The sequence below is a fragment of the Athene noctua genome, chromosome 25 (genome assembly GCF_965140245.1).
Source record: "Athene noctua chromosome 25, bAthNoc1.hap1.1, whole genome shotgun sequence".
NCBI classification, from domain to species: Eukaryota; Metazoa; Chordata; class Aves; order Strigiformes; family Strigidae; genus Athene; species Athene noctua.
This window is the reverse complement of record NC_134061.1, coordinates 2,962,481-2,987,974: the sequence shown is the minus strand read 5'-3', so window position 1 is coordinate 2,987,974 and position 25,494 is coordinate 2,962,481. Positions and strand designations below refer to the sequence as shown.

At 39.6% G+C, this 25,494-nt stretch overlaps 1 protein-coding gene across 1 annotated transcript in view; it reads left to right on the top strand.

The window, feature by feature from the left end:
* SPOP (speckle type BTB/POZ protein) overlaps positions 1–24,919 on the top strand; it is a 28,459-nt gene extending 3,540 nt beyond the window's left edge. Inside the window, exons 3-11 of the mRNA XM_074926954.1 lie at positions 11,432–11,574; positions 12,016–12,137; positions 13,845–13,996; positions 14,098–14,225; positions 17,882–18,059; positions 18,647–18,702; positions 19,133–19,255; positions 22,810–22,952; positions 23,679–24,919. Coding sequence (XP_074783055.1) covers positions 11,497–11,574; positions 12,016–12,137; positions 13,845–13,996; positions 14,098–14,225; positions 17,882–18,059; positions 18,647–18,702; positions 19,133–19,255; positions 22,810–22,952; positions 23,679–23,823 — 1,125 coding nt within the window. The 5' untranslated portion in view covers positions 11,432–11,496 and the 3' untranslated portion in view covers positions 23,824–24,919. The remainder of the gene's footprint in view (positions 1–11,431; positions 11,575–12,015; positions 12,138–13,844; positions 13,997–14,097; positions 14,226–17,881; positions 18,060–18,646; positions 18,703–19,132; positions 19,256–22,809; positions 22,953–23,678) is intronic.
* Positions 24,920–25,494: the final 575 nt, after the last annotated feature.

Genomic DNA, 25,494 nt, shown 5'->3' with positions numbered 1-25,494 from the left:
TTTAAGCATTTTAAATCCTTAGAAATCTCATAAGTTCAGTAATACTGTTTCTGAAAATATACTGGAAGGTCTAGAGCTCTTGGATTTATTACATGTTCAGAAACATTTCATGTCATGTGAACTTACAGGGTATAGCTGGACACTGGGATACTAAAATTGCTGGCTGATAGTTTAAGGTGCTCTGAATCACTACTTTTTCTTTGGAGTTAACACCCTTTGAGTTAATAGAGGTACAGCTGGAGCACTCGTATGTGTGACATCAGACATGCCGGTGACATCTGTACAAGCATCAGTCTGAAAAGACTGATGTGATGTTCTAAAAATGGAAACTGTATCTTCTGATGTCGAACAGAACTTACACTTTTTCTAACTACAGATATGCCAGAATGCTATAAAATTACTTGTGGGACTTAAACAGCAATGTGTAGTTCAGGTTTTTTTCCTCCTTTTCATGAAGTCTGAGTCCTCATAGTTACCAATACAGGTATCTCCAAAATGAGTATAATGTGAATATCTTTGTAGGGGCTGTGACAAGAACTGATACTTAGCGAAATTACGTGGGCAGAGAAGACAGCCTAGAAAAACTTACTGATCTTAGAGCCAAACAAGAAGTAGAAGTTTGCTTACAGGCGTCGATCGGATGAAGAAGTAATTTAATTTAAGAATGTGTGTTTTAATTTAGTGGGGCTTTAGTTACTGCTCTGCCCACATTCTTTGCTCACTGCTGCAGATTCTTGTTCAACAAATCATAAATCGGATCACAATTGTATGTAGCAACTTTTATCTAACGGCGGTGGTTTACTAGTGGGAGACTTCCTAAGATTGTTAAGTTTTATTTATTCAGCTTAGATTTTTAAAGCTAGTGAGGCCTCGCTTATCTTCTCTTAAAAAGCAATCCTTTTTTATTTCTTTTTATTTAAAAATTGTGGATTTGCCTTTGTGTCTGAATGGAAAGCTCAGATGACAGCCCTGGGTTTAGGGACAGGCTTATAGCCGTGAGGCTGGAGAGCAGGTGGGGACAGATACACGAAGTCGTCTGGAGCTGCTGTATAGCAATGCAGAGAGGCTGCCTGGCTGCCTCCCAAGTGTTGCTGCATAAAGAGGCTAGAACAGAGGCAGACTGCATTGATGGAAAAGTTTTAGGTTAAGATGGCTAGAATCATTCCTACAGATTAACTGTCTTGACTCTTAAAGAATGTTGTTATATTCCCCCACCTCCAGGAATGCTTTATCTTATGGTGGAGACCTCCTACAGTAGCTGCCTTGGATGCATAGAAGCCAGGCTGTTCTAGGCTGGATATCCTGACCTTATAGATCTGCCTTTGTCATTTCAAAATCATATTAAATGATCCCACTGTATTGGTGTCTTCATTTCCTCAGCTGCTTTTTTTGTAGAAGTGTGCGACCTCAACAAGTTGTGCTTAAAAACCACGTGTATCACGTTTGATTAATTTCTGAGAAGGACTTGTGGGCAGTAAATCAAATTCGGAGAACAGTTTCACTACTGCATTTGAGGGACAGACGATTTTCTTAAGATTTCATGCTAGCTTGTGATTGTGTCCATACTTGTTCCTGGAAAGAACTGTGTGTTTGAGTCTAGGAAGTTTTGAAAATTGCCGTTGAAGTATCGTGTTCTGCCTCACAGATCTCTGCTTTCTAGCAAGTAAGATTACAGTGAAACGACTGACACTTAAATTTTATTAATATAATTTTCATCAGGGAGCACAAGAATTACAGTAGATGATATTCAGCTGTATTCTGGAAAGGTTCTGTGATGTCCTTGCTTTAGGTTGGTGCCAACCTTACTGAACCTGCAAGTGTGATAAAAGTCCTAGTGTTACTCAGTAGTAAAGATTTATTGTTATAAATGTGTGATTTCGAGCTGGTTCTTGGCTAGCAGATAATCAGTATTTCTCTTTAGGTTATATTGCTTAGTAGTTTATTGAGTTTTGATGGCGAAAATAGTAGGAGGACTTTTTAAAGTGTGTTTAAGAATGGAAGGAGTAACAGGAAGAAAACAAAAGCGACAACAACTTTTTTTTTTTTCCTTGAGGCATGGTTTATGGAGATGGCTTGTTGGTGTAAAAAGGGAAATAAATGTAGATATCTTCTGGGAAGTTACTTTCATGTACTTTAAATTTACCTCTGTTTTTTAAAGGTTCAGTAAATGGCTTATGCCAACAACAGTTTAAAACATATAATTAAAAGTCAGCAAATTGGTTCCTTGTGTCCAGGATACTTTGAGGATTTTTTTTTTTCCTCTTCTAACACAAGTTACAACATTAATGCCAAAAGCAGTGAAAAGAATGCACCTTGCTGTCCTCCTTCTGAAGTGTCACTAATATAAACAGACATAGAATAATGCCTCTGGCCCAGTCTTTTTTCCTATTGACTAAGAACCTATTAAATATAGAATATCTAAGCTACTGAAATTTTGCTTTGCTCTTTATGTTATTAATTTGATAATCTTGCTCTTGAATGGTTAGGGTATTCAAATATGGGTGTAGGCCAATGCCATAATTGCTATTTTCAGAGTATGATTTATGGTAAACTGTGGGGGTTTTTATGTTAATGGGAGTAAGATTATTAAAATCATGCTGGCAAAACCATCACGCCTTATTGAAGTTGGTGTGGTATGTTTTATAGAAAATACGGCTGCTGATTTTTGAGGAAAATGCAGATGGGTTGGGAGTAGTAGTTGATTGGAATTCGATTCCCATCTCCTTCCTCTCCTTATTCCTTCTCATGCTGGTGTCTGATAAGGTCAGAGAAAAGGCTAAACAATATAACTTTGAAAATTAAGGACTCTTCCTGCCTGTAAAAACAAAAGTGTTGGAGAAGCATTACCTGATAGGATAGGCTGCAAACAGGAGTCTTTGAGTGCTTGTAATTGCTATTTATTATCTATTAGAAATAAGTCCCATAGTGAGCTTTCTGGTGGAATGAAGCAAGCAATTGATTTCTTTTCATGCTTTTCCAAAAACTTGGGTTTGCGTGCTGATTCTAAGAGTGCCCTTATTTAGCAATCCTATGATCTTTACATTTAGCAGGTTGAAATAATTTTCATAACCATTTTGAAGTCATGCTGCAATTGCAAGTAGGTGAAGGAATCCAGTAGTTTGCTGTCTAGTTCTGGCCATGCATTGTAATCTCTAAATTGATTATTTGAAAGCTTAATTTCTAGAATAATAATGGCAGAATCTGTATTTCGGCTCGAGTTGGTTTTGATAAGCTCTTAGAAATATTAATGCAAGATGGCAACTGGAAAATGTTATGTGAGGACTACCAGATGTTTATATTACTGGAAAGTTGATATAAATAAAAGGCTTCAGAGGGGATTATAGTCTCGGTGGTTTGCTAGAGGTCAGATCTGCAATCCCATCTGAGTGCTTTAGCGGTGTTTTGTACCAGGTCTCACCACAGCAGATTGAAAAATGCAGTCTTGCTTAATTTTCAGTTTTTCCTTGTTCTCTGATTAGACATCGTATCGCTTAAGCATTTTCTTCCAGTTATTTCCAAGTCCCCAGGAATCTGTTGGGATTTTAGAGGTGTGAGGTATTTCTAGCAGTGTGTCACTCTTTACAGGAGAACAATCTACAGAAGGGAGAAAAAGCCCTGCTGCTGCCAGCCTGCTTTCAGGATGTGAGGCTTCCCCAGGATGCTAGGAAGTTTTCTGAGAAAGAGTAGTTTTCATGGTTTTATCTTTTAATTTAGAAGATGACTTGCATGCTATGAAAGTGCAAATATTTTACTTTTTTTAAAAAAATTTGCTAAAATGGCAACAGAGTTACTTGACAATTTACCCTACAAGTAGAACCTGAAGCTGTAAAACACTTTCTATGATTTGCCTGTGAGGGAGAGTCTAAAATAAAGAGTTCACGGGCAATAACAAAACCCTTATTTTAAAAAATAAGATCAGGTTTCTCACTGAAGACAGAAGTCTGCTCAGGCTGATTGTTTCTGTAAGACCTAAACTGGTGTGTTGAAATAACATTTTTTCCTTGTGAGAGGAGAGAAATCAGCATTGGCAGGAGGAAAGAGAAAAAAGGTGGAAAGGAGAATTTGGAGAAAAAGTAGTAAGACGTTTATTTCTTTTTATCATGCTTATGATCTGAATTAAAAAATTATGAGGAAGATTAACTTTGAGGAAAAACAGTTTTCAATCATCTCAGGAGGATTAAAGATGGAAGTAGAAAGAGTTAAAGAAGTGACAAACATCTGGTGCAAGTAGGCGTGGTGACTTAAATTCAACAGTAACTAAAAGTTTTGTTTGCTTAAGAATTTGATTACTTTTTATATTTACTGGTGTGGATATAATTCTAATATACTTTGAGTAATTTATAGTTAGGGTTGGATGTGATTAAAGGGGATACAGTTTTCTGCATCTGTTCTCATGAAGCAGTCTTAGAAGCATGTCAGAAATATGACTTGACAATGACTGAAAAGCAGAAATTTTCAGTGGAGGATTTGTTTATAAAAGCAGAAGGTTATTTAGAGAACTCTGGGCTGCTTCTTACCACCAACTTCCTCTCTTTTTTCATTGGTTTGGTTTTAGCTGTTTGCTATTTTATCTGGTGATGTTTGGGGAGGAGGGGGAAGGGATGGTAAAAGGTCTACAGCTAAAGAATGATGGTGGTTCTTTTCTTATAAAATATATGTAAAACTTGTAATTCTCCTTACAGTGCTGATGTTTCACTGACAGTTGTCCCATCCCTTAATAGTTTCACACAAATTACGATTTTTGTAGGTGACCAAGCCTTTCCTTTTTTTTTTTTTTTCCTCTTTTATAACTGGAGCATTGGTTCAAGGGAAGAAAAATAAAAACATTCCAAGAATGGAAAAGAAACCCTTAGTCTCTAAATAATATTTCTCAAAGTGGAATTCTAGTTACTGAATTCTAGTGGGCTGCCAATATCCAGCATGTTTTGAGATAACTATCTCCCCAGCTTACTGACTGTGTTGAAAATTCTTTTTCTAGGTAACTCCTCTACTTTTCCATGTTCAGTCATCTCAAAAAAAAAAAAAAAGTAATTCTGGATTCCAGCTTGATAATGAGTTCTCTGAAATAAACTGAATTAAGATGTATGTGTCTGCCTTAATTAAAATCCTCCTTTTATGCAGTGTCCAGAGGGCCCTGTTGTGACCTCAGGAATTTGGCCTTCTGGAGTGTGCTTGGCAACTTCGGGGTATAATAAAAAGAAGGTACCCATCCAAGTTCCTGAATGCTACTGCTGGTATAATGGGGACAGCTTACACACTGAATTAGGACTGATAGATAGGACCTTGGAGAGATCATTTTCACTGTGTTTTAAAGAAACCAGATTATCTCTATTGTTTCTGTCTCCCAAATGAGAAATTGTAGGTCCTTTAGCCTGGTATGCATCTTCCACTGGATGCCAGTTCATTCCTTTTATCTCGGCTATGATTGTGTTGATTTTCCAGTCTGTTCTCTTATGACTGAAGATTGTAAATGAAACTCTGTGTGTCATTTTGAGCTCAGCAGTTTTTGTGGCACTCAACGGGGTACAGGTTAAGTAAGATCTTTTTTTTTTTTTTTGAATTTAAGAGCACAGAAGTTGGAGGAAGGTGTAATGCACACACTCCTGGTTTTTAAGAAAGTGTTCAAGCTTAATTCACCAACCACTTTTTTGGCGTTAATTATTCTTCCCTCTAACTCAGGTAGAATTAAGTCTGTATATATCCTGTTCGTGTTACTCCTTTATAGTTTGTTTTTTTTTTGTGGGTGATGACTGGCTTCTTGTTGTAGAACTGTTCACATTTCTGTGTTCCAAAAAGATAAGCCTCTCGCTCTTGTAAACCAGACTTTCTTTCAAGGTGTAGCTTTTTTGGTGTTCGCCACTTTCATCTTTCCTAAGTGTTGATTTCTAATCTTAAATCTCTTTATTGGTACAGGTTGTTTGCTACCTTGGTGCAGTCTCTTCTACACCACCGTGTTAATAATTAGGCAACTTTGTGTAACCTCTGGAATTCACTGTGCCTGACTTTCAACCTGCATTTCCAACTAGACAAGATTTCCTGCCACACAGGAGACTTTGCAATCGGTGTCTCTTGGCAGTCGTTAGCACAGGCTGTGGGAATGCTTTGCCCATCATTGCTTTCTTCTGTGGTATGCCACCCTATTTAATGTATACATTAAAATCTGAAAACTTATATTCATCCACTAGTTAGATAGCATTGCATCCCACTTTGCTCTTTCAGTTAACTTACCCTTTTTTTTTCCTTTTTCTTCTTTTTTCTTTTTTTTTCTTTACAGCAGCAAATTCAGACCTTCCATTGTCCTTTCTAAGGCTTTGAAGAATGCGGGAAGATAATGGCCTTTTCCTGTGCTTCCATATCTCATCCTCTTGTTTTATTGCTCCAATTATCTTGTCCTGCTCCTTTTCTCTGTGCTTTGTGCTGTTCTTGGATAGTCTTTGATATGTTGCTGGTCCAAGAAGCAACCACCCCCGTTTTTGAAACACTTAATTAAAAATACACTTCTTTTGCAGGCTTCTGTAAGTTATCTTTTGCTGAATAAAACATACTGAAAACGAATATATTTGCAAATTTCTAGTGTAAACTGCTGGTATATCTTGAGAAGCAAAAAGTGACTGGCTGTTTAGCACAAGTCTAGTAATTTTAAAGCCTCTTCTAGAACTGCTTGTTAATATTCCCTGCCTCTCTCAGGTCAAGTCTCTGCTGCTCACAGAATAGTTTTGAGTGTTGATTCCTACAGTAAAGTTTTGAGCTGAGCTGTCGTGGTAGAGCTGCTAAGTCAGGAGGTAATTATGAGGACAAGGTGGCGAGGGAACATTTCCTCTGCTTCAAAAAGGTCTGATTTGGCTCTGGTTCTTAGATAAAATGTCTTCATCTGGAAGTAGTTGTGAATGAGGTGAGAATTATTCTTTCTTAACTGTAATCTTAAGTATGTCCAGAGGCATGTGCTGTTTGTTATTTCTAATCAGGGAAGTAAGAGACTTGCAGACTGTACATGGGGTCGCTGGGGTCCATAGGATAATATTTTATATTTTGTTTCCTGTGACTTGATATTTATCCCTGTACTTTCAGGTTTGTCCCTGCCTCTCCTGGTCAGAAAGAATTTTGATATCCAAACTACTTACAAAATGTTTTCCTAAAACTTCTGCCTGCAGCCCTTTTTAATTCACTCCTAGTTCAGAGGTGCCAGCACTGTTAGTGAAGAAGTGTGAAGTGGCGAAGTATTAAGTGTTCAGGAGCAAATAAACACCGGGGGGTGCTCTGCTGATTTCAGAAACTTAAGGGAAAGTTAAGTCAGCTGTGGTTCCTTTTAAAATGCATTTAGTACTGGTCCCTGCCAGACCAGCCATTCAGCATTTGAAGGTGGAACCAGGGTATGGCAGTTTCTAAGCACACTTCTGAAAGTGTATTTTAGTGACCCTCGTGGGCTTCCCAAACAAGGCAAGCGGCAAGTTTTTCCTTACTGGTAATTTTTACCAAAAAACCAGTGATGGATATTACCTGTTTATTCCCATTATGACTTGGTACAGCGGTAAAAGTACCAGTGATGTCATTTGATGACAGGTATTTGATGGTTGATTGCTGTATTGATCTAGGGGTGTGCTTGGAGTTTAACATCTTTTTTCAACTGTATTTAACTGCCTCACAAAGCATCTGTAAAAAGCTTTGACTGAAAGTATTTTCTGAATAATAGAAAATCTTTAAAATCTAGAACCTTTGTCCCCTTTGGGCCATTTTAAAAGCATAACAAATAACGTGCTGGCATGCAGCAATTCTATTAGCACGTTGTCATAACTTTTATTACCACCTGTCTATCCAAGCCATCTGGGAGGAAAGGATACATAAAAGTGACAGTTACTCAGAGGATATTAAATAGTCCAGTGTATCTCAAGCTCACACATTTGTCTTCCCTTTAGACCACAGAAGCTTTCTAAAACTTCTTTGCGTATGCAAGACAGAAGTAATATTTAGGTTCATCTTAAAATCCTGTTGAAATACAAAAAGTAGCTGTTAAAGTTTTGATTTTTGCATCACATGTTTATCTATTTCTTTCCCCAGTTAATATGATCGATGGCTACAGCCTTCTGGATTTTGCTCCTTGGAGACCAGTGGAAGGGAATTTAGGGTTAACTTCAGCCCTCTGTCCAGCAAACCCTTCAACTTCTCACGGTGTTCCAACCTTGAATGAAGGAGCCCTTGTAACATAAAAAAAAAAAAATGTTGTCTCCTCTTTCTTTCCTCATTGATCCCTCATTTTAATGCCAAAAAGGGAGGTGTTAGCCCTAAACTTACCAAGCTGTCTGCGAGAAGGACTCACTGGAGTCTTTCAGTTGGTCATTACCTTTAGTGTTAAACCACTTCTCTAATGTGTGTGTAGAGATAGTTAATTGTTTCAGTTTACCTAGAAGGAAAAGCCATCTTAGAAAATTTCTTATTGTTGATAAATACCTTATGTCAAAACTGGTTCCTTATATCAACTGTTCTGGCTTTGTTCCTTGTAATTATTCTGAAGCCGGGCAAGTAGATCAGCATTGTGGCCTCAGAGTTGTGACACCACGATCCTCACACGGGGCTTTAGGGTGTCCTGCAGAGATGGGCTGTGCCCAGAATCCCTGTTCAAAGGAAGACCAAGTAGTTTGTTGTGAATTGAGGTTTAATTCACACCCCAGTTTTGTCCAGGTGTATGGGGAGATGTATGGAGGGCCATAGTGGTGGTGTTTCAGAGAATTCAAAAGTTCTTGTAAGCTAAGTTATGGCTTTTATTTAAGCAGCATTAGAGGGATAAAGAAAAGTTGCTTTATTTCTCACTCTGCATAAGGATTTTAAGAGACTGGAATACTTCTGGTTTGCAAGTAGTTTGAGTAAAAAGGTGTTAGTTAAAAACTAAAATCACTGAAACTAGCTACAGTTTTAACAACAAAAATACCTAATTTCACATTTGACTCTTGTGTTTTATTTACTCGTTGTGCTTTCTTCTGGTCAAACCTTTCAGTTAGGTTTAGCATCTTGTTGCTCAGTGTGCAGACAGATTGCCGTTGGTGAGAAGGTGAGATTAAGAAACTTCATCCTTTCCCTCTTCTCAGGAGTTTGTGTCCCAGTTGTTTGTGCCTGTGCTATAAAACAGATCGCTAGAATAATGTAGATTAAAAATAGCTGTGCACAGAACAATGTAACAGCCTGGGTGGAGTTGAGCAGTGCTTCTGTGAACCCCCAAGGGGAAGGAAAAGGCTTGGGTCTCTCCTGCCCATAGACTAAAACCAGCAAAAAGCCATAATTTCCCCAGCCGGTGAGAGGAGGAGGTGTTTCTTGCTGCTTGTGCTGAAATTTCAGGTTTTATGTGTCCCCTCACCCCCCCAAGATGTGTGACTGGAGATAGTGAAGTGTTGATGTCCTTGGGAGTCAAGACAGCGTTGTCCATAGGAGGGCAGTTTGCCGAGTATTCAAAACTAGTGTCTGTAATTTTGCCTTAATTTGAATGACAGAGTGCTATAATTGAATTTATTTAGAGAAAGTGTGGTAATTTTGAGCTTAATGTAATAAAACCTGCAGCAAGTACCCAAAGTGCATATTGATGTCCTGTTCTTTTTAAGATGTTGATTTTTCAACATTTGAAAATCAACTTTTTAAACTTTTTTTTTTTCCTCCCCTCATTCTGCATGCACAGCACCAACTGCAAATGCGAGAAGTTTGTAAAGCAGTTTGATCTGAGAGCACCTGGTTTTACGGTAGTGCTAGTTGTCTGCAGCTTGGACCTTACCAAGTTAGTCTTTTTGCCCCTGAGCTTTGTTCTGGGAAGTAAATTTCCAGCTAGTTAAGTGTGCGTCTCTGCACCCTAAGATACTTATTTCTTGGCTCTTGATAGCCAGTATCTCTATTTCAGTGTTTACATGGGCCCACTTGTGCTTTTTAAGGAAATTAAATCTGAAAAGAAACGCCCACCCTTGTTTTACAGTTAGATAATGCCTGTGTACTGGTATTTCCAGGTACTTTCTGAAGGTGTGTAGAACTCAAAATTTGAGTACGTGGCCGTAAACTGGAGTGGAGACTGATGTCTCACCTGGGAGAGGTCTGGTCTGCAGCTGGAGCCTGCAGTCAAATCCAGACCTGCCCTGCAACTGTGCTTAAAGACTCCAAATTATGTTGGTAGCAGGTTGGGGGGGGGTATGTGCATGTATGTTGATGTGCTTATTATGAACATTCTTCTGTTGTTTTGAGGTGTGGGATTTTCAGGTGTATATTCTCTGTGCTTTCCACCATTTCCTTTCAAGAACTAATGACTTGGCCTTCCTCAAGAGCATGAGCCTCTCTGTGCTTTGCCTTTTTCCCCAGTGAACCTGCCTGATAAATAGAATATCAGCTTTTGTATATAAAGCAATTCGCACTGCAAGATAACAACAATTTTATGTCTTTCTCCTTCCGAGGACAGAACTAACAGCAGTGGAGTTCTCGTGGTTCACTGCTTGTTCTGTGCAGTAAGAGGAAGGCAGATAAATACTACCTGTGGAACAGAAAGTGTTTAGCAGAAGGCTAAACTGTAAGGCATGTGATGCTTTTATACCTGCTAAAGTTAGAATCCTAGTTTTTGAGCTCATCTTTGAAGATGTTTTGTGTATCTGCCTTTAGGGATCTGGACTCAGAAGTCAGAGATGGGTTGATTATTCTATTTTGTTTTAAAAGCTCCCTTCTGGTAACTGGGTGCCTGTTCCATCAGTTGTGCCTCTGTAGTCTTTCAGGGGTGCTGCAGTGGTTTTAACCCCATAGGTTCTCTACAAATGACAGTTTTACTTGGCACTTAGAAGTTGGGAACTTCACTAGCATATAAAGGCAATGGGAATTCCCCTCAGGCCAAAAGGATTCAGTTTGAAGTAGAGAAATCGTTACCAACACCTTCCCTAATAGTAAGGCTTCAGGAAAAGGTTTAAACTGCAGGGAATTATTCTGCTGATGTTACCAGAGTCGCTTTGAACCTAAGGTTTTGTTTTGCTGTTGAGTTTGGGTTGCATGTTGCTACCTGTAGCTTTTTCAGTTCAAGAACTTAATTTGTCAAATCTAATCTCTGACAGTGTTGACTCTCAATATTAAAACAGGGAGTAAGTAGTGAGTTGAAATGGTGGCCTCAGGGTGAAGTAGTAAATCCCAAGTCAAGTGGGGAGTCTCCTATTTGAGACTTGGACTCCTTAAAGGAAATTATATGATAGGCTTATTTCCTATAAGGAGCTGCATATTGAAAAAATGAGTGGAGGTGGTATATCCCCTCTTCAAAAAACATGGTAACACTTCAGAACGTATAAATGTAACATCATATTTTGAAGGTGCTAGGGAGGAGGGAGAAAGCATGATGGCTTTAACTTGTGTCCTATGAGATTTAACAGCACTCCTGAAAGTGGTTTTTTTATTCTTAGTTTCATTTTTTTCTCTTTTTGGGGACTGACAGGCTCAAAATCGATTATAAATTTCTTCTGTTGAGTTGTGAAATTCTGTTTAATCTTCAAACTGGCGATGTCAAGGGTGCCGAGTCCTCCTCCTCCGGCAGAAATGTCGAGTGGACCTGTAGCAGAGAGCTGGTGCTACACTCAGGTAAGTCTACACTGTGTTAAGATATTCTTGGCATAACGTGATTCAATTCTGTATTAAAAAATATATTTGAAACAAGTTTAGAGTTGGATTTTTGGGCAGTGTTGTATTTGGTCACAGGCGTTACCGGGGCAACGGTAGAATGTTGTCCTCTGCCCTTAGAGCCGTTTGGCAGCCATTTGCAAACTTGCCCCTTGCAGCCATTTGGAGACTCTTGTCTTGTGCTTGGGGGTTATTTGGTGCTATCCACTCAGTAAAACTTCCAAGTTTTCAGTTTTTGCCTTTAAGATGGCCAGGGGGAGGCACCGTGGCCATAGGCACCGTGGCCATAGGCACCGTGGCCATAGGCACCGTGGTCGTAGGCAGCCTGACGATGAGCGTAGGCAGCCTGACCCTGGCCAGAGTCAGCGTGGCCCTGAGCGTCTTCCTATCCTCTCTATTAAGATCAAGGTGGTGAAGTTTTCCTACATGTGGACCATAAACAACTTCAGCTTCTGCCGAGAAGAAATGGGTGAGGTCATCAAAAGCTCAACCTTTTCATCTGGAGCCAATGATAAACTCAAATGGTAAGAAACTGGGGAAGATCTGGGTAAGAATATGGAGCAGGGAGGTTGAGAGGTTCACTCTGTTTATACAACTGTGTGAAAGAATTTGGGGAAGGAAGAGATATAGATAAAAAATTAAAAATTTGTACTGCACATGGCTTCTTGCTTCCTTGGGTGTACAGCATATGCCCAGGGAGAAAGTGCTGTTGCTTCAGCACAGTGTTTGGACACACAAAACAAATGTGAGGATCTGGCTGTTTGCAGTGTTTCTCTGATAATGGGAAACATCAGAAGTAATAGAAGCTGTAGCTGGAAGGGAGACTACATCCTGCCTTGGAGCAGAGACACGCCACAAATGACTGCTAATATTAACTTAATATTATTAAGTTTTGGGGTTTTTTGACAGATGCTTAGCTTAACAAGTTCTTATAAGCGAATGAGAGTCCACAGCCAGTGTTTTCAAGCTCTGTTTCACCCTCCCAGTTTCAGTCCCTAGTACTCCATGTTGTTAGAAAGATAATTTTTGCCTGTGCTCTAAATCCTGCAGTTTAAGATTATTGCTACTGTATTGCCTTTCTCTTATGGCAGCTTTTTCTGAATTTGGAGGCTTAAACGGAGGTGATTTAAGTGACAGTGTTCCATAACTCCTTCTGCCCGGCAGTTTCTGATTCTTAAAGATGACATTATTTTTACCCTTTTCCCTTCCCTTAAAACCTTTATTATCTTCCCTGAGTTCTCAAGTAATTTCCAGTAACTCAGAGTGGATTTTGGTCAGAATGTGTATCTGCTGTGAGTTGCGTCTGACCTTGCAGATCCATGGACACCTGGTTCCTTATTTTATCCCTTGTTGCTGATGTTAAGTGTTTTAGCATTTTTCTTTAAAGCTCTTTTAATATAGATTGTGGCAAATCAGCCACTAAATAATTTAGTGTGTGTGTATATGGTACAATTTGTGTTCCCTTCCTTTGGGTGGCAGACCTGTGCTTTCCTTGGACTGCTTTTTGTTATTAAATTACTTACCTTTATAACCTTTTCTTGTCAGATCTCATTTTAATGTCTAGATTTTTCTGATTTTTTTTTCTTTTTTTTTTTGGTCCTTGTGTATTTGAGCTGTTAGTCATTTGGCCTAGTTTTTTCTTCTTGTTAGATTCTGTGTCAAGTTTCAGGTCACGGAAGTGCTTATGAGTTAGCCTCTTCCTGTACTTTACTACTTTTTCTTCACACCAGAGTAGTTTTTCTCTTTTTACCCTAATATTATGTTTCTGAGAAACTACCAGCTTTCTAGAAATGCATTTTTCCTTTCAGTTGCTTCCTGTGGAATTTTACCTAGAATTTCTCTGGATTTATTGCACTTTTTCAAATCCATTGCCTCCATTCTGCTATTTCTTTCACTTTCTTTTTGTGAAAGTTGACATCCAAGGTGTTTTTTCAGTAATTTAAATTGTACACCCCTCCTCTTTTTCCCCCATTTTTTTTTTTTTTTAAATAGGTTTGCCCATAGTTACTGCCTGTATATTATCTGTCTTGGAGATGTAGCATGAGGCTGACTGTAACACGCAGTTCCACTCTATTGACCCACCAGTTATTTCCTTGTGGTTCAGTGGCTGTTAAACAGAACTTGTTTGCTGTACATTTTATTGTGAAAATTCTACAGTGCCCTTTCTTTGAAAGCTATGAATGACCTGCCAAAAACTTCCTGACATCTCATTCAGATGCTTGCTTCTACAGGTGTTTACGTGTGAACCCTAAAGGCTTGGATGAAGAAAGTAAAGATTATCTGTCCCTCTATCTGTTGCTGGTGAGCTGTCCAAAAAGTGAAGTTCGAGCAAAGTTCAAATTCTCCATCCTGAATGCTAAAGGAGAAGAAACAAAAGCAATGGGTGTGTAAAACCTCTTTCTGTCTGATGGGGTCGGTTGTCTTTTGCTGTTTGATCAAGCGAGTCACTCAGCTGATGTTTGAAGCACCATGTCTTTCTTTCAGAGAGCCAGCGAGCGTATCGATTTGTACAAGGCAAGGACTGGGGATTCAAAAAATTTATTAGAAGAGACTTTCTTTTGGATGAGGCCAATGGACTTCTTCCAGATGACAAACTCACTCTCTTCTGTGAGGTAAGTCTTCTTGTGCAGCTGAAAGAATAGCAGTTCCATTAGCTTAAGGTAGGTGTGACCTTATTTTTTCATCATTGCTTTTAAGGAGTCAGAGGTGTCAGGAGAAATACTGGATGTTTATATGGCACTTAGATTTTTATTTCTGTGTGTGTGTGTGTACCCGTGTGGCTGGTAGCTTTTTCTGTGTGTGATTCATCGCATTTCACTTCCATTTATTTTTTGTTACTTTATATCTGTCTTTTACCTGTGATGATGATAGGAATTAAACATGTTTGATTATCATTTCACTTCTGGTTTAGTGTTATCATCCATCTGTTTGTACTTCTTAATTTGAAACTCACTTGGGATAATAACCAACACTAGCTCTGTAGTGGAAACTGGCCCGCTTATTACTTGCCTGCTGAATAAAGAGCCTTCTTTATTTTCCTAAGCCAACAAAAAGAAAATTTTAAGAAAAAGGAATTTTATAGTAAACCACAATTTTCTGTTCATTGTGTTTGTATTTTTCTACAACTGCTTACAAAACTATTACTTCACCGCTGCTCATTTCAGACAAAGATGCGGACACTTATTTCTAAAACTAGATATTTAAGTTTCGAAACCTTAATGAGCAAATTTTAACTCTCTAATTTAGTGTCTTCAGAGGTTCTGCTGTCTTATTTCCGTTGTCCTTCTAACTGCAAAATACCTCCTGTAGCTGTGATTTTTTTTTTTTTTGCCAGAAGACAGGTAGAACAAGTTGTTCTCTCTTTGGATCTCCTGCAGTGTTTTGTATGGGAGTCTTTTCTTTTGCTGTGTTTTCTTTCAGGAATGAAAGAAATGCTTCGGAGTTGTCTGACAGCTGGGTTGTTTGGGGTTTTTTTTGTGATGGGGTTTGTTTTGTGGGGTATTTTTTCCATTTTTGTTGGCCATCATAAGCATGCACATATTTAAATTGACAAACATCTCCTAAAAACATGTGTATTCAATCAGTAGCATAAATTATTAGTGTCATGGAGGGACCCCTTCCTTCAACACTTGTAGCAATATGGGAGGAGAAGACGACAGTGTCTTGGATGACACCTCTGTAGGTCTGGCAGTTATTCTTTCCTTTATGATAAAAGAGCCAGAAAACTTACAATTGTGGAGCAAAACTCAAAAATTAATGTCTGAGAAGGGAATTTGTGAGGTGTGATGTAGATAAACCTGAGATCCACCAGTAGTCTTGGCAACCAGTTCTAATACAACTGAATTACTCCCTTCAAAAGCTTCAGCTCAGTTCTTGTTTGTTCTGGATGAAGAGAAAACTTGTTGCTGGCTTCACCTGGCCTTGATATCTTCTGTTTTCTCTTTCTGTTTGTTTTACAGTCTAACATGTAAGAAATCTTAAGTTTAGTGATATCAGAAGGGAAGCTTTTGCTGTCTGGAAACAGTTTGTCAAGAACTTTTAACAGCTTGGGTGTTTGTGGTTTTTTTTCCAGACTCCTTTTTTTGCTTTTTCTTCCCTGAGCTTATAAGTCTCTTAGCATGTAAACCAGTGTGCCATATGCTCTCCTAATGCTTCCCTCCTGGCCACAGGTGCCAAGTGATGCTGCTCACATCTGTACTTTCAGCAAGCATGTTCTGTATGTAGAAACTCTCCCTAAAGAGTTAGCAATACTGGATGTTGAGATGCTTGTTATGTGGGGATATGTTGGAGTTTTCTGTAGACCAGAAGGTTGCTGAGTGTCTCTGCTGCACCTTCTCATTCCTTTATTAAAGTTAAAAGGAAAAAGCCTTTTGCTCTCTGCTCATGTCTGGTGCTGAACACAGATAACATCTTGCTGAAAATGGTGTTAAGGCAGAGAATGATGTTCCTTGTCAAACATTTCAAATCTGACCTCGTTTAGTTGTCAGTTTGGGGATTTTTCAACCTCTGTTCTGCAGGTGAGGTTGATTGCTCATATCCCAACTGCATTACTTTTTTGCTGTTTAAATTATATTCCAGCATCGTAAGTAAATATCATTCTGGTAAATCTTCAAAAAGAACGGTGTTCCCAAAGTTGTGGTAATAGCTCCCTTCTGAGCTGGGCAGCATTGCTTCTCTTGCTAAGATGCTGAAAATAGCTTAAGCAAAACCTTATCTGTTTTGACCTCTAAGGCTGGTCACCTCTTGGAATGTACCAGTCTAAACTCCTTATGTAAAAAGCCATGTAATAGATTTTCATGCCAGTAACTGCCTTTCATATATGAAGATTTATTTGTTGGTTTGAGACACAGTTTGCAAGTCTTTTTTGGTTTATCTGTAACCGGTATTGGACTCTAGCAAGGGATCTGCATCTTAGAATTCCTTTTTAGTGAATCTGATGAAATTTTACCCATCCTCGAGTCGATGTTGCTGGGCTAGAAGTCACAGGGCAAAAAGATGATGTAATTGTCAGATTAATGACGAAGAACATTAGCTTCTTCACAATTGCTCTGGCTAATTGTTAGTGTCCTTTGGCAAGCAGCATCTGATATTTGTTTGGAGTGTTGTATAGTTTGCACAAGATCTGTCTGCCATAAAAACCCACTGGAGGTTTCTCAAGAGTTGGGGTGCTGTTATCTTCTAAGGAAAATTCCTGCTGCTTCTGTCACATGTCTCGCTTCATAATTTACTTCTCCTTTTACATAACTGAAGGTTCATTTGCTGTCCGTTGTTGTTCTTTGGCCATTGGTTATTAATAGAAATGAAATTTAACTTGTACTTGACAGAAATCCAGGAAATAGTCTCACGTCTGCTTCCCTGTCAATCAGCTTCTTCCTTTATTCTTTGTTATAGCGAGGTAGTATTAGTCACTCTGATCTTTTCTAATTGGAGTCTGCTGTAGAAGGCATGTGATTTACTGTGTGTTTGACAATAATGGTTTGGTGCTGAATAGGCTCTTCATGGTTCCCTTTGTGTAGGTTATTCATCAGCCAGTACGGCGATGTATGGTCCCTGCCTAACCACGTCTGCTTTAGAGCAGGTGATAAGGGAATCCATCTGCCTTCCACAAATCATCCTAGTTACTTGACAAAAACCTGCTTTTTAAAACTCACTGATTAGGGTTTCTTTTAATTTTATTTTTTAATGGGATGGAAGCGTTGAACTCTTGAAGAAATTTAGAACCAGAAACAGCAAGACATTTGGGGGGTCAGACACGGCCCTTGGGTACATGTGTGGATGCAGTGCTTGGTTGTAGAAGCTCTCTGTATACTTAATTTTCATTTGTACTGCTGTCTGTATTGCATTATTGATTGAGGAGGGTTTCAGAGTGTTGATAGAAGGAAAAAACTAGGTCAGGTATGGTGTCTGTAAAAGCAGAAAAATAAGATTCCACTTCCTTAGGAAACCATCTAATAAAATTATGATTAAATAAGAGCATAGAAGTGATGTTAGTTTGGGGTCAAGAAGCAAATCTGCTGGGGTGATTTAGGACTTGGGATAAACACTTTGGAGGAGCAGAGAACAGGGTTAAGACAGGGTAGAAAGGATGCTTTAAAGATGGAGACATTTTGAATCATACAGCAGTTCTGCTTGAGAAGCGTGGGGTTTGCTTTGCATTTCCCTTCACTTGCCCTGGAAATAAAAACTTCCTGTAGGGAGATGTTTTTTTTTTCCAGTGTGAGTTTTTGAGTTTGTGGGTTGTTTGCTTTTTTTTTCCCCCCACCTCCAGGTGAGTGTGGTCCAGGATTCTGTCAACATCTCTGGCCAGAACACTATGAATATGGTGAAGGTACCTGAGTGCCGCTTGGCAGATGAGTTGGGAGGACTCTGGGAGAATTCCCGCTTCACAGACTGTTGCCTGTGCGTTGCAGGCCAGGAATTCCAGGCTCACAAAGCCATACTAGCAGGTGAGTCTTGAGTTCGATGGGCTTTAGTGGGATAGGGGACAACTACCTGAGGGCAAGTGGTTTGAGTTATTTCATCTTTAAAGGAGATTTCTGCAGCTCTTTTAACTGCAGAGCTGTCATACAGTACTGTTTCGTGAACTGTTAGAGGTAGAGAAGAAATATCCACTCCATTTTTTTAATTGCCTGTCTCCTCCTATGACGAGGATGGTAGGAGGATTCTTGTGTGGCTGCAGCACGCTGTAATGGATTGCTAAAGCATTTGTAAGGAGAAGTTAGTGCATTGCTAAAGGAATACTTCACTGTGAAGTCAAGAAACCTACCTTACCACCCATGTACCCTTCAGCCTTGCTTAAAAGGACATCATAAACTCTCCCATGCCTGCTTTGAAGCTACGTTGGCCACATTACATTATATCACAACCTATGCTTGTTTACCAGTTATACACAATTTGACCTGTCTTATATATATGAGGATTTTTCCTGCATTAAGCAGCAGCATAGTTGTTGGAAGTGTTAGCAAGCTACACTTAGCACCTTCTGAAGAGTAAAAGAGCATCTCTAACTGTTTTATTTTCCCCACTGCTGTAGCACGTTCCCCGGTTTTCAGTGCCATGTTTGAGCATGAGATGGAAGAGAGCAAAAAGGTAAGTTCCTGAAGGAAGGAGAACTCCTCTGGCTAGGTGAATAGCTCTCTAGTCAACTCCTAGCATCACTGGTCAGATAACTTTCTTATGTAGTGTTTGTGACTCTTGTCACCTTTTAACTGTTTTTCTCACATTAGATGCAAGTCTCTGCTTCAGCTGTCCTGAAGGGAGGAAGAAAGGGATGGAGGAGGCAATTGTTACCTTTGTTACTCTTGGGGAAAGAGTCTGGGGTGGGATAGGGACAAGCAGTGAATGTGAAGTACAACTTAGAATTTTTCTTACTCCATCCACATTTAATTTTTTTTTTTTCCGCAAGTAGTACACGTTCTACATAGTTTGTAGCAAATATCTGAATACTGAAAGAACTTGAGTAGAAGGAAACCTTTAGCCTTTTGTCAGCATCTTAATAAGCTTCATTTTTCTGCTACAGAACCGGGTTGAAATCAATGATGTGGAGCCTGAAGTTTTTAAGGAAATGATGTGCTTTATTTACACGGGGAAGGCACCAAATCTTGACAAAATGGCTGATGACTTGCTGGCAGCTGCTGACAAGGTACGGTGGGGATTTATGGGTGTTCAGAGAACTGGGAATGACGTGCGCCTTGCACAGTGCTCCTTGGTGTTTGTAGCAGTAAGATTTTTCATGGGATCATTGTGGTTGGGCAGTTTCTTTGCACTGGTGGTGGCTCGCAGGTAAGCTTAGATGTAGTATTAGATACCTATAAGATATACATATAAGATACCTATAGCTGTATAGATACTTAACATATAACATCAGGAATTTCTGTCTTTACTGCTCATTTTTAAGCGCCGTTTTAACATTTCAGAGGACATCTTTATTCAGCATAATGTAGCTGGGGGTGAGAAGAAAATTTCGAGGTGGACCTGGTGATTTTTTTTTTTTTTTTTTTTTTTAGTGTGGCTATCACCAAATCTCAAAAGTAGTGTTCTGCCCTGGCAAACAGGGCTTGCTGCTTCTGGTCTGGCTGGTATCAGCAGCTCCAAGAGATGCTCTAAGGTGATGGATAGCCAAGAGTGGGAAGGTTCTGCTGTTTATTTTCTTTTTGCAGTGGCGATCCCTGCTGTTTATGGAGAGAAGGGGTGCACTGGAGGAAGCCCTGTTGCCTAACCCATCTGTGGTTTTGCAGGGTCCTTGCCAAGGAGGTGTTGGGGTTGGTCTGACTGGAAGGCTGCTGGTAGTCCCTGTGTAGCAGGTGCAGCGCTGTGGCCTTGCCAGCCAGCCTCTGCCTCCTTCCCTTTGCAGCCCCAAGGACAGAAGAGTGCTCTGCTGGCCACTGAGCCGTATTAACCAGTGAAAATCTGTAATATATAATGAAAATTTTATTTCCTTTTTCTTTTTTCTCTTAAAAGTGAATTTATCCATCGAACAGGTTCAGCACGGGTAGCAGCAGTGCAAGATTCTCCACACTGCCCTGCCAATGTGCCTCAACTCTGACCCGGAGGGACCACCTCTAGGGGTGAGAGCGTAGTTCAGTCTCCATGCTTCTTCAGTCCTTGGATTCTCTTGGGGGTGCCAGTTAGGGTGGTGGATTTTGAGATGTGGATGCATGTAACCTTCTTCCACGCAACCACCACGCAGCCATCAAATTCCCTGTCGCTGCAACCCTGGGCTTCATCAAAAATGCTGATTTTTAGAGGTGAAATGCTCCATATGCCATTATTAGGCCACTGCAACTAGAATCAAAATGGGAAATAATGCAAGGAGAATCTTGGCCTGATTATACCCATTGCCACATTTTATTCAATATTTAAAGAGTATTGATTGAGAGCTCACATACCATCTTTAACTGAGACAAGTGTAAGTAAGAAGCAGTACATTAAGGACAGAGTAGGCTTTAACTTTGAGTTTCCTGGCTTTTAATGTAGGTTTTTTTTTTTCCTTTTAAACTCATTGTGTGTCTTTTAAAAGCAGAAATAAAAAATCTTTCATGAAGGCACATAAAACATCTAATATTTACCCAGGAGACTGAAACAGCTTCTTCTGAGTTCCTCCTGTCTCTTGGGGGAAATATGTAATTAGACCAAAACCAAAACAAAGCATGTCTTCTCAACCCAGGAGATACTATTTCAGCCTCTTGGGTACGTATGCTGTTAGGTAGGGTGTTCTTTTAAATTGTAATTAAGAAAAGGGGGAATGGGAAATTCTGGTACCTGAGAGACCAGAATGGCTACTTTTGCCCAACTATGTAATTAGAAGCTGAGCTATTTGTAGTGAAAATTGAAATAAAAATTGTATATGCATGGGAGGAGACTATTCAATTTACAAAAGGAATAATTTTAAGCTTCATTTACTGCATTTTAAGATACTGACAGACAATAACATAAACTAATGGCTTGCCCCTCATTTGAAACTGTTTTAGTAATACAAATTAAGCAAGTAAATTTGATTTTCCTTCTCAGATGTTCTGGTGGGAGAAAACTGTCCTGGTTATGAGTGCCATGCCTCGAGTCTCAGTGATAATTACTTCAATTAAGTGAAAAAATGTTTTTATAATCTAAAATTATTCATTTAAATTTAATCATAATGGGATGAAAATTTCAATCGGAATATAAAATTATTTTATAGTAATAGTGCTTATCATATGGTACACACTCCTGTCGTCATGCAGATGAGCTTGTTACCAGCTCTTTATTGAGGTTCAGGACAGAACAGTCCATATAAATCTGGTATCTTTTCCAAATGCAGCCTCATATAGTGAAGAACTTGTATGCCACATCATCGCCGAGTTGTTCAGAAAAGCTGTATAAATGGTACGAAGGGTACTCTCAAATACAGTTAGATGAAAAAAATTAACAAACTCAAAAGATTTTTCTTTTTTTAGAATTGTCATTCAATTTGAAGTCGTAACATGAAGAAGTCTTAACTGTGTTTAATCTTTAGAACCATTTACATAGTGTTAATGTTATTACTCGTATAAGAACTTTTGCTAGAGTTTACTACTGTCCTAATCCTTGTGAAGTGTAATCATGGGATCTAGAATATTCAGAATTATTCAGAAATACTCAGTTTGTTTCATCCAAAGAGCCACAAACCCCACAATCAGATCACACCCCCCCAGGTTTTCAGAAGTATCTCAGTCTCACAATTCCCAGCTATGATATTCCAAAAGACTGAGATTTGGGGTTTAGGTTTTACTTCTTGATACCGAGTGGCTTCCCCTTTTCTGAGTATTGACCTTTTTGAAGGCTGACCAAGACCACTGTGTTGCTTTTGAAAAATCTGGGCTGTGTCTGCATGTTTCAATACTGCCTGAAGTGCTGCAGAAAGTAGAGTGTGAAATTTGTTAGCACTCTTCTGCTAAGCATGTCCTTTGAATTTCACAAACCACTGATGTGACCCAGCGCCACGGATCTAAAAAATATTGAGGCAAATGCACAATTGAATGATAGAAACTCTTAGACTGAGAATGTGAAATTACAATAGAGCGTTTGCCAGGGCATTACAGACGTGCTGTGGTGTTTCATTTCTAACTGGATAGCTGCAAGAAATCAGGGGCATTTGTTTAACATCGTAGTGTTAAACTGGTAGCATGTACTTGATTGAGCACGGCTGATCTTAACGTGCAGGTCATTAATGGTAAAGGAATTGAGTGAAAACTGCCTTAAACATCACTGGAACACCTATGGAGCATTCACTGTTAGATAGGTCTTCCCACTGAACCCAGGTAATACTGTCATGCAGTAACAGAGTGAGAATAAAGATTTGGCTTTAGCGTTCTGTGCCTTGAGGTAGCTGAGATAATAAGTATTACAGGTGACCTGAAATTCTCATTTCAAAGCATGAACACAGCACAAGTAAGCCTGTAACATAAGAAGGCCGGGATGAGAGTTATGGTGGGTATGTTTCCTCTCCATTGCTTTCCTCAGGGTGGGTACATCATGAATCTTTTATTTATTTATTTATTTATTTATTTTGCTGCTCACTACTTCTTTGAGGACAGTTCAGATGCATACAACAAAGCAAAGAGATCTGTTCAGCGTAATATAGTTTGTTACCAGAGAGTGAAGGAGCACGAGTAAGGCTTCACATCAGGCCTGGTGAGATGTTTTCTTCTTTGTAACTCTACTTTGGCTTGTATTTTGCAGTACGCTCTAGAACGTCTGAAGGTGATGTGTGAGGATGCCCTGTGCAGTAACCTGTCTGTGGAAAATGCAGCTGAGATCCTTATTCTAGCTGACCTACATAGTGCTGATCAACTGAAAACTCAAGCAGTGGACTTCATTAACTAGTGAGTTTACTGTTCCAGGGTGCAACAAATCTAGAGGGAAGTCGTGTTTGTTAGCAAAAAACACTCACAACTCGTCAACTGTTGTATGCAGGGGAGATTCTCCTGTATTATTTTTCTCTTTTAGTTCTCCCATTGTGATCTGTTGTTTATCTGGCACCCCAGAAGTGATGTTGCCCTAAGGGCAGATTAGTCTTGTCCTGCTGGGACAAGAAAGTTCTTGTGCTCTTAGGAAGAGATCCGTAGTAGCTAACAGACAGTCCTGCTGTCTGCTGAACAGATCACAAGAACTTCCAGGTGGTAGAATATCAGGTAGTCCCTGATATTGAGGCTCTGTTTGCAACTCCTAATATAACAGACCTTTCAGTAGATGTAAAATGACTACCATGTCTGGAAACTTTTTTAGTCCTGTTTGTCAGTTAATACAGTTTTTCTCACTACTTCCTATATTGATTTAAAATACTTCTGTGCTGAGTAGTCAGGGTAGATAAGCACTGTGTTCCTGCTGTCCTCCACCTGGGATCGTTGTGTGTGTTTGAGCTTCCCATCCAAAAGTTGAAAGACTGTCCAGCATAGAACTTGTGCCAGCAGAGCCAAAGCATACACCCAGGACGATCCTAAAACGCCACGCTAAAAATGTCAGGTTTTAGGCACGTGGAAAGAATCTCCCTTAATTAATCCTTTTTATCCTCAGTTGATAACTTCAGATTTATTCTCTCTTATTTCTAGTCATGCCTCTGACGTCATGGAGACATCAGGCTGGAAGTCCATGGTAGTATCACATCCGCATCTGGTGGCTGAGGCGTATCGCTCTTTGGCCTCTGCGCAGTGCCCCTTTCTGGGGCCCCCACGTAAACGACTGAAGCAATCCTAAAGCCCCATCTGTCACACCACCCCATATTTTTTTTTGGAAGCAGCGTCAACTGTTGCTGCTGTAACCTTGACCACCAGGTAGATGACGAAATCTGTGGAGCTTTTACTCTGTTGTTGGGGGGAAAAGACTGCTTCGTGACACCCAGACTTTTTAAAACAGCACCAAGTAACTTGGGGAGAGGGGGGAGGGTGGGCCTGGGGCTCTGGGGCTGTTCAACCTAACGAATCCCTGTTGCTGCATCGTCTGTGTGTTCCCTTCGACTTGGCTGAGTCAATTAAGTACAGAGTTTGGTTTAGGCACCGACCCAAGTCGGAATAACCCAGCAGTGGTACTGGGGAAAACAACGTCTCTGCGTCTGGCAGCACAGAACAAATCGTCAGATGCCTGGAGCAAGAGGACTTTTTAGCTTTGAAGAGCGTTGGAAGGTTAAAAAGAATTTCCAGTGAGGTTCTGGAAAGGAAGCACCTGATGAGAGCTCCAGTAGTATTTATATCAAAAAAAGAGAATTTTAAGTCCTTCCAGCTGAGCTAAAAACTGGACGTTTGTGTAACTCCTTATTGCCATCCAGCAACAAGATCAGTTTCTCTGTTAGTAGCACTTGTATGTTAATTGAAAAAAAAAAAAAAAAAAAAAAAAACACAAAAAAATTTAAAAACCCACCTTTTATAAAATGACAGATTGAAGTGAAAGGGGGCAGTGAAAGGCTGTGTGTTCTGGAGGGTGTGAATAGACTGAAGGCAGCCTTTGGCAAGTCTGTATTGGTTTTGAAAGGTCTAGAAAATCCTTGATCTGGAGTGTGCTGTCTGACAAGAACAACGGTTACTGTTTTTAGATATTGTGGGAAATGTTTTTGGCATTTTTCCTTGCTTTATTTCCCTCCTCCCCCTTTTATAAAACAAAAAAAATTTATTGTTCATGAACGCTGCGTTAAAAGTCCCTGTTCTGAGTTGCTAAATGATTCTTAACAACTGTTTGTACCTATATAGGAGCCAGTCCTGTTCCTTTCTATTAGTCACTCTTCTTACAAGGAAGAAGTTTCAAAATAGCTGGTAACTTTTTTTTTTTTCTTTTTGAAAATACAAATAATTACTATTTTGCACTGTGTGGTATCTGTTGTCTTTTTTTTGTTTCATTTTAAGACTTCTCGGTTTAAAACCAGCTTCCAAAAGGTTCAGTTGCAGTCTGCTGCCATGTACTTGTAGTGACATGCTGTTCCTGGAACCAGAATGGGATTTATTAAGGAATGTTGCACACACAATTGCAACGCAAACCTGTCTTACTTCTCGTAGCAGGTATTCCCAAAATACTAGAGAGCCTTGGTTCTAATAATAGCTGTGTGAAGCTGACCCAGGGTCCTTCCTTTTACCTGTACCCATTCAGATGTGGGAAGGGAGAACCGTATAAACCACCATCTGTTTTATAACATTAAGGTGCAACGCAGGATGTCTGGGTAGGATAGACGCCATCCATTTCTGTCATCATTAGCCCCAAATCTCCGGGGAGGTTAGATTGAAATACGCAGTGCTGGGGCAGTGGCAAATTGCTCTGACCTTAAGATGGTCAGGTAGGGCATGTAATGGATTACAGAGAATAACTCTGTTTTGTCTAGAAAATAGATGAGGTATCTGTTGTCTCTGATTTTTTCATTCTGTTATCATACTTTCTCTCACA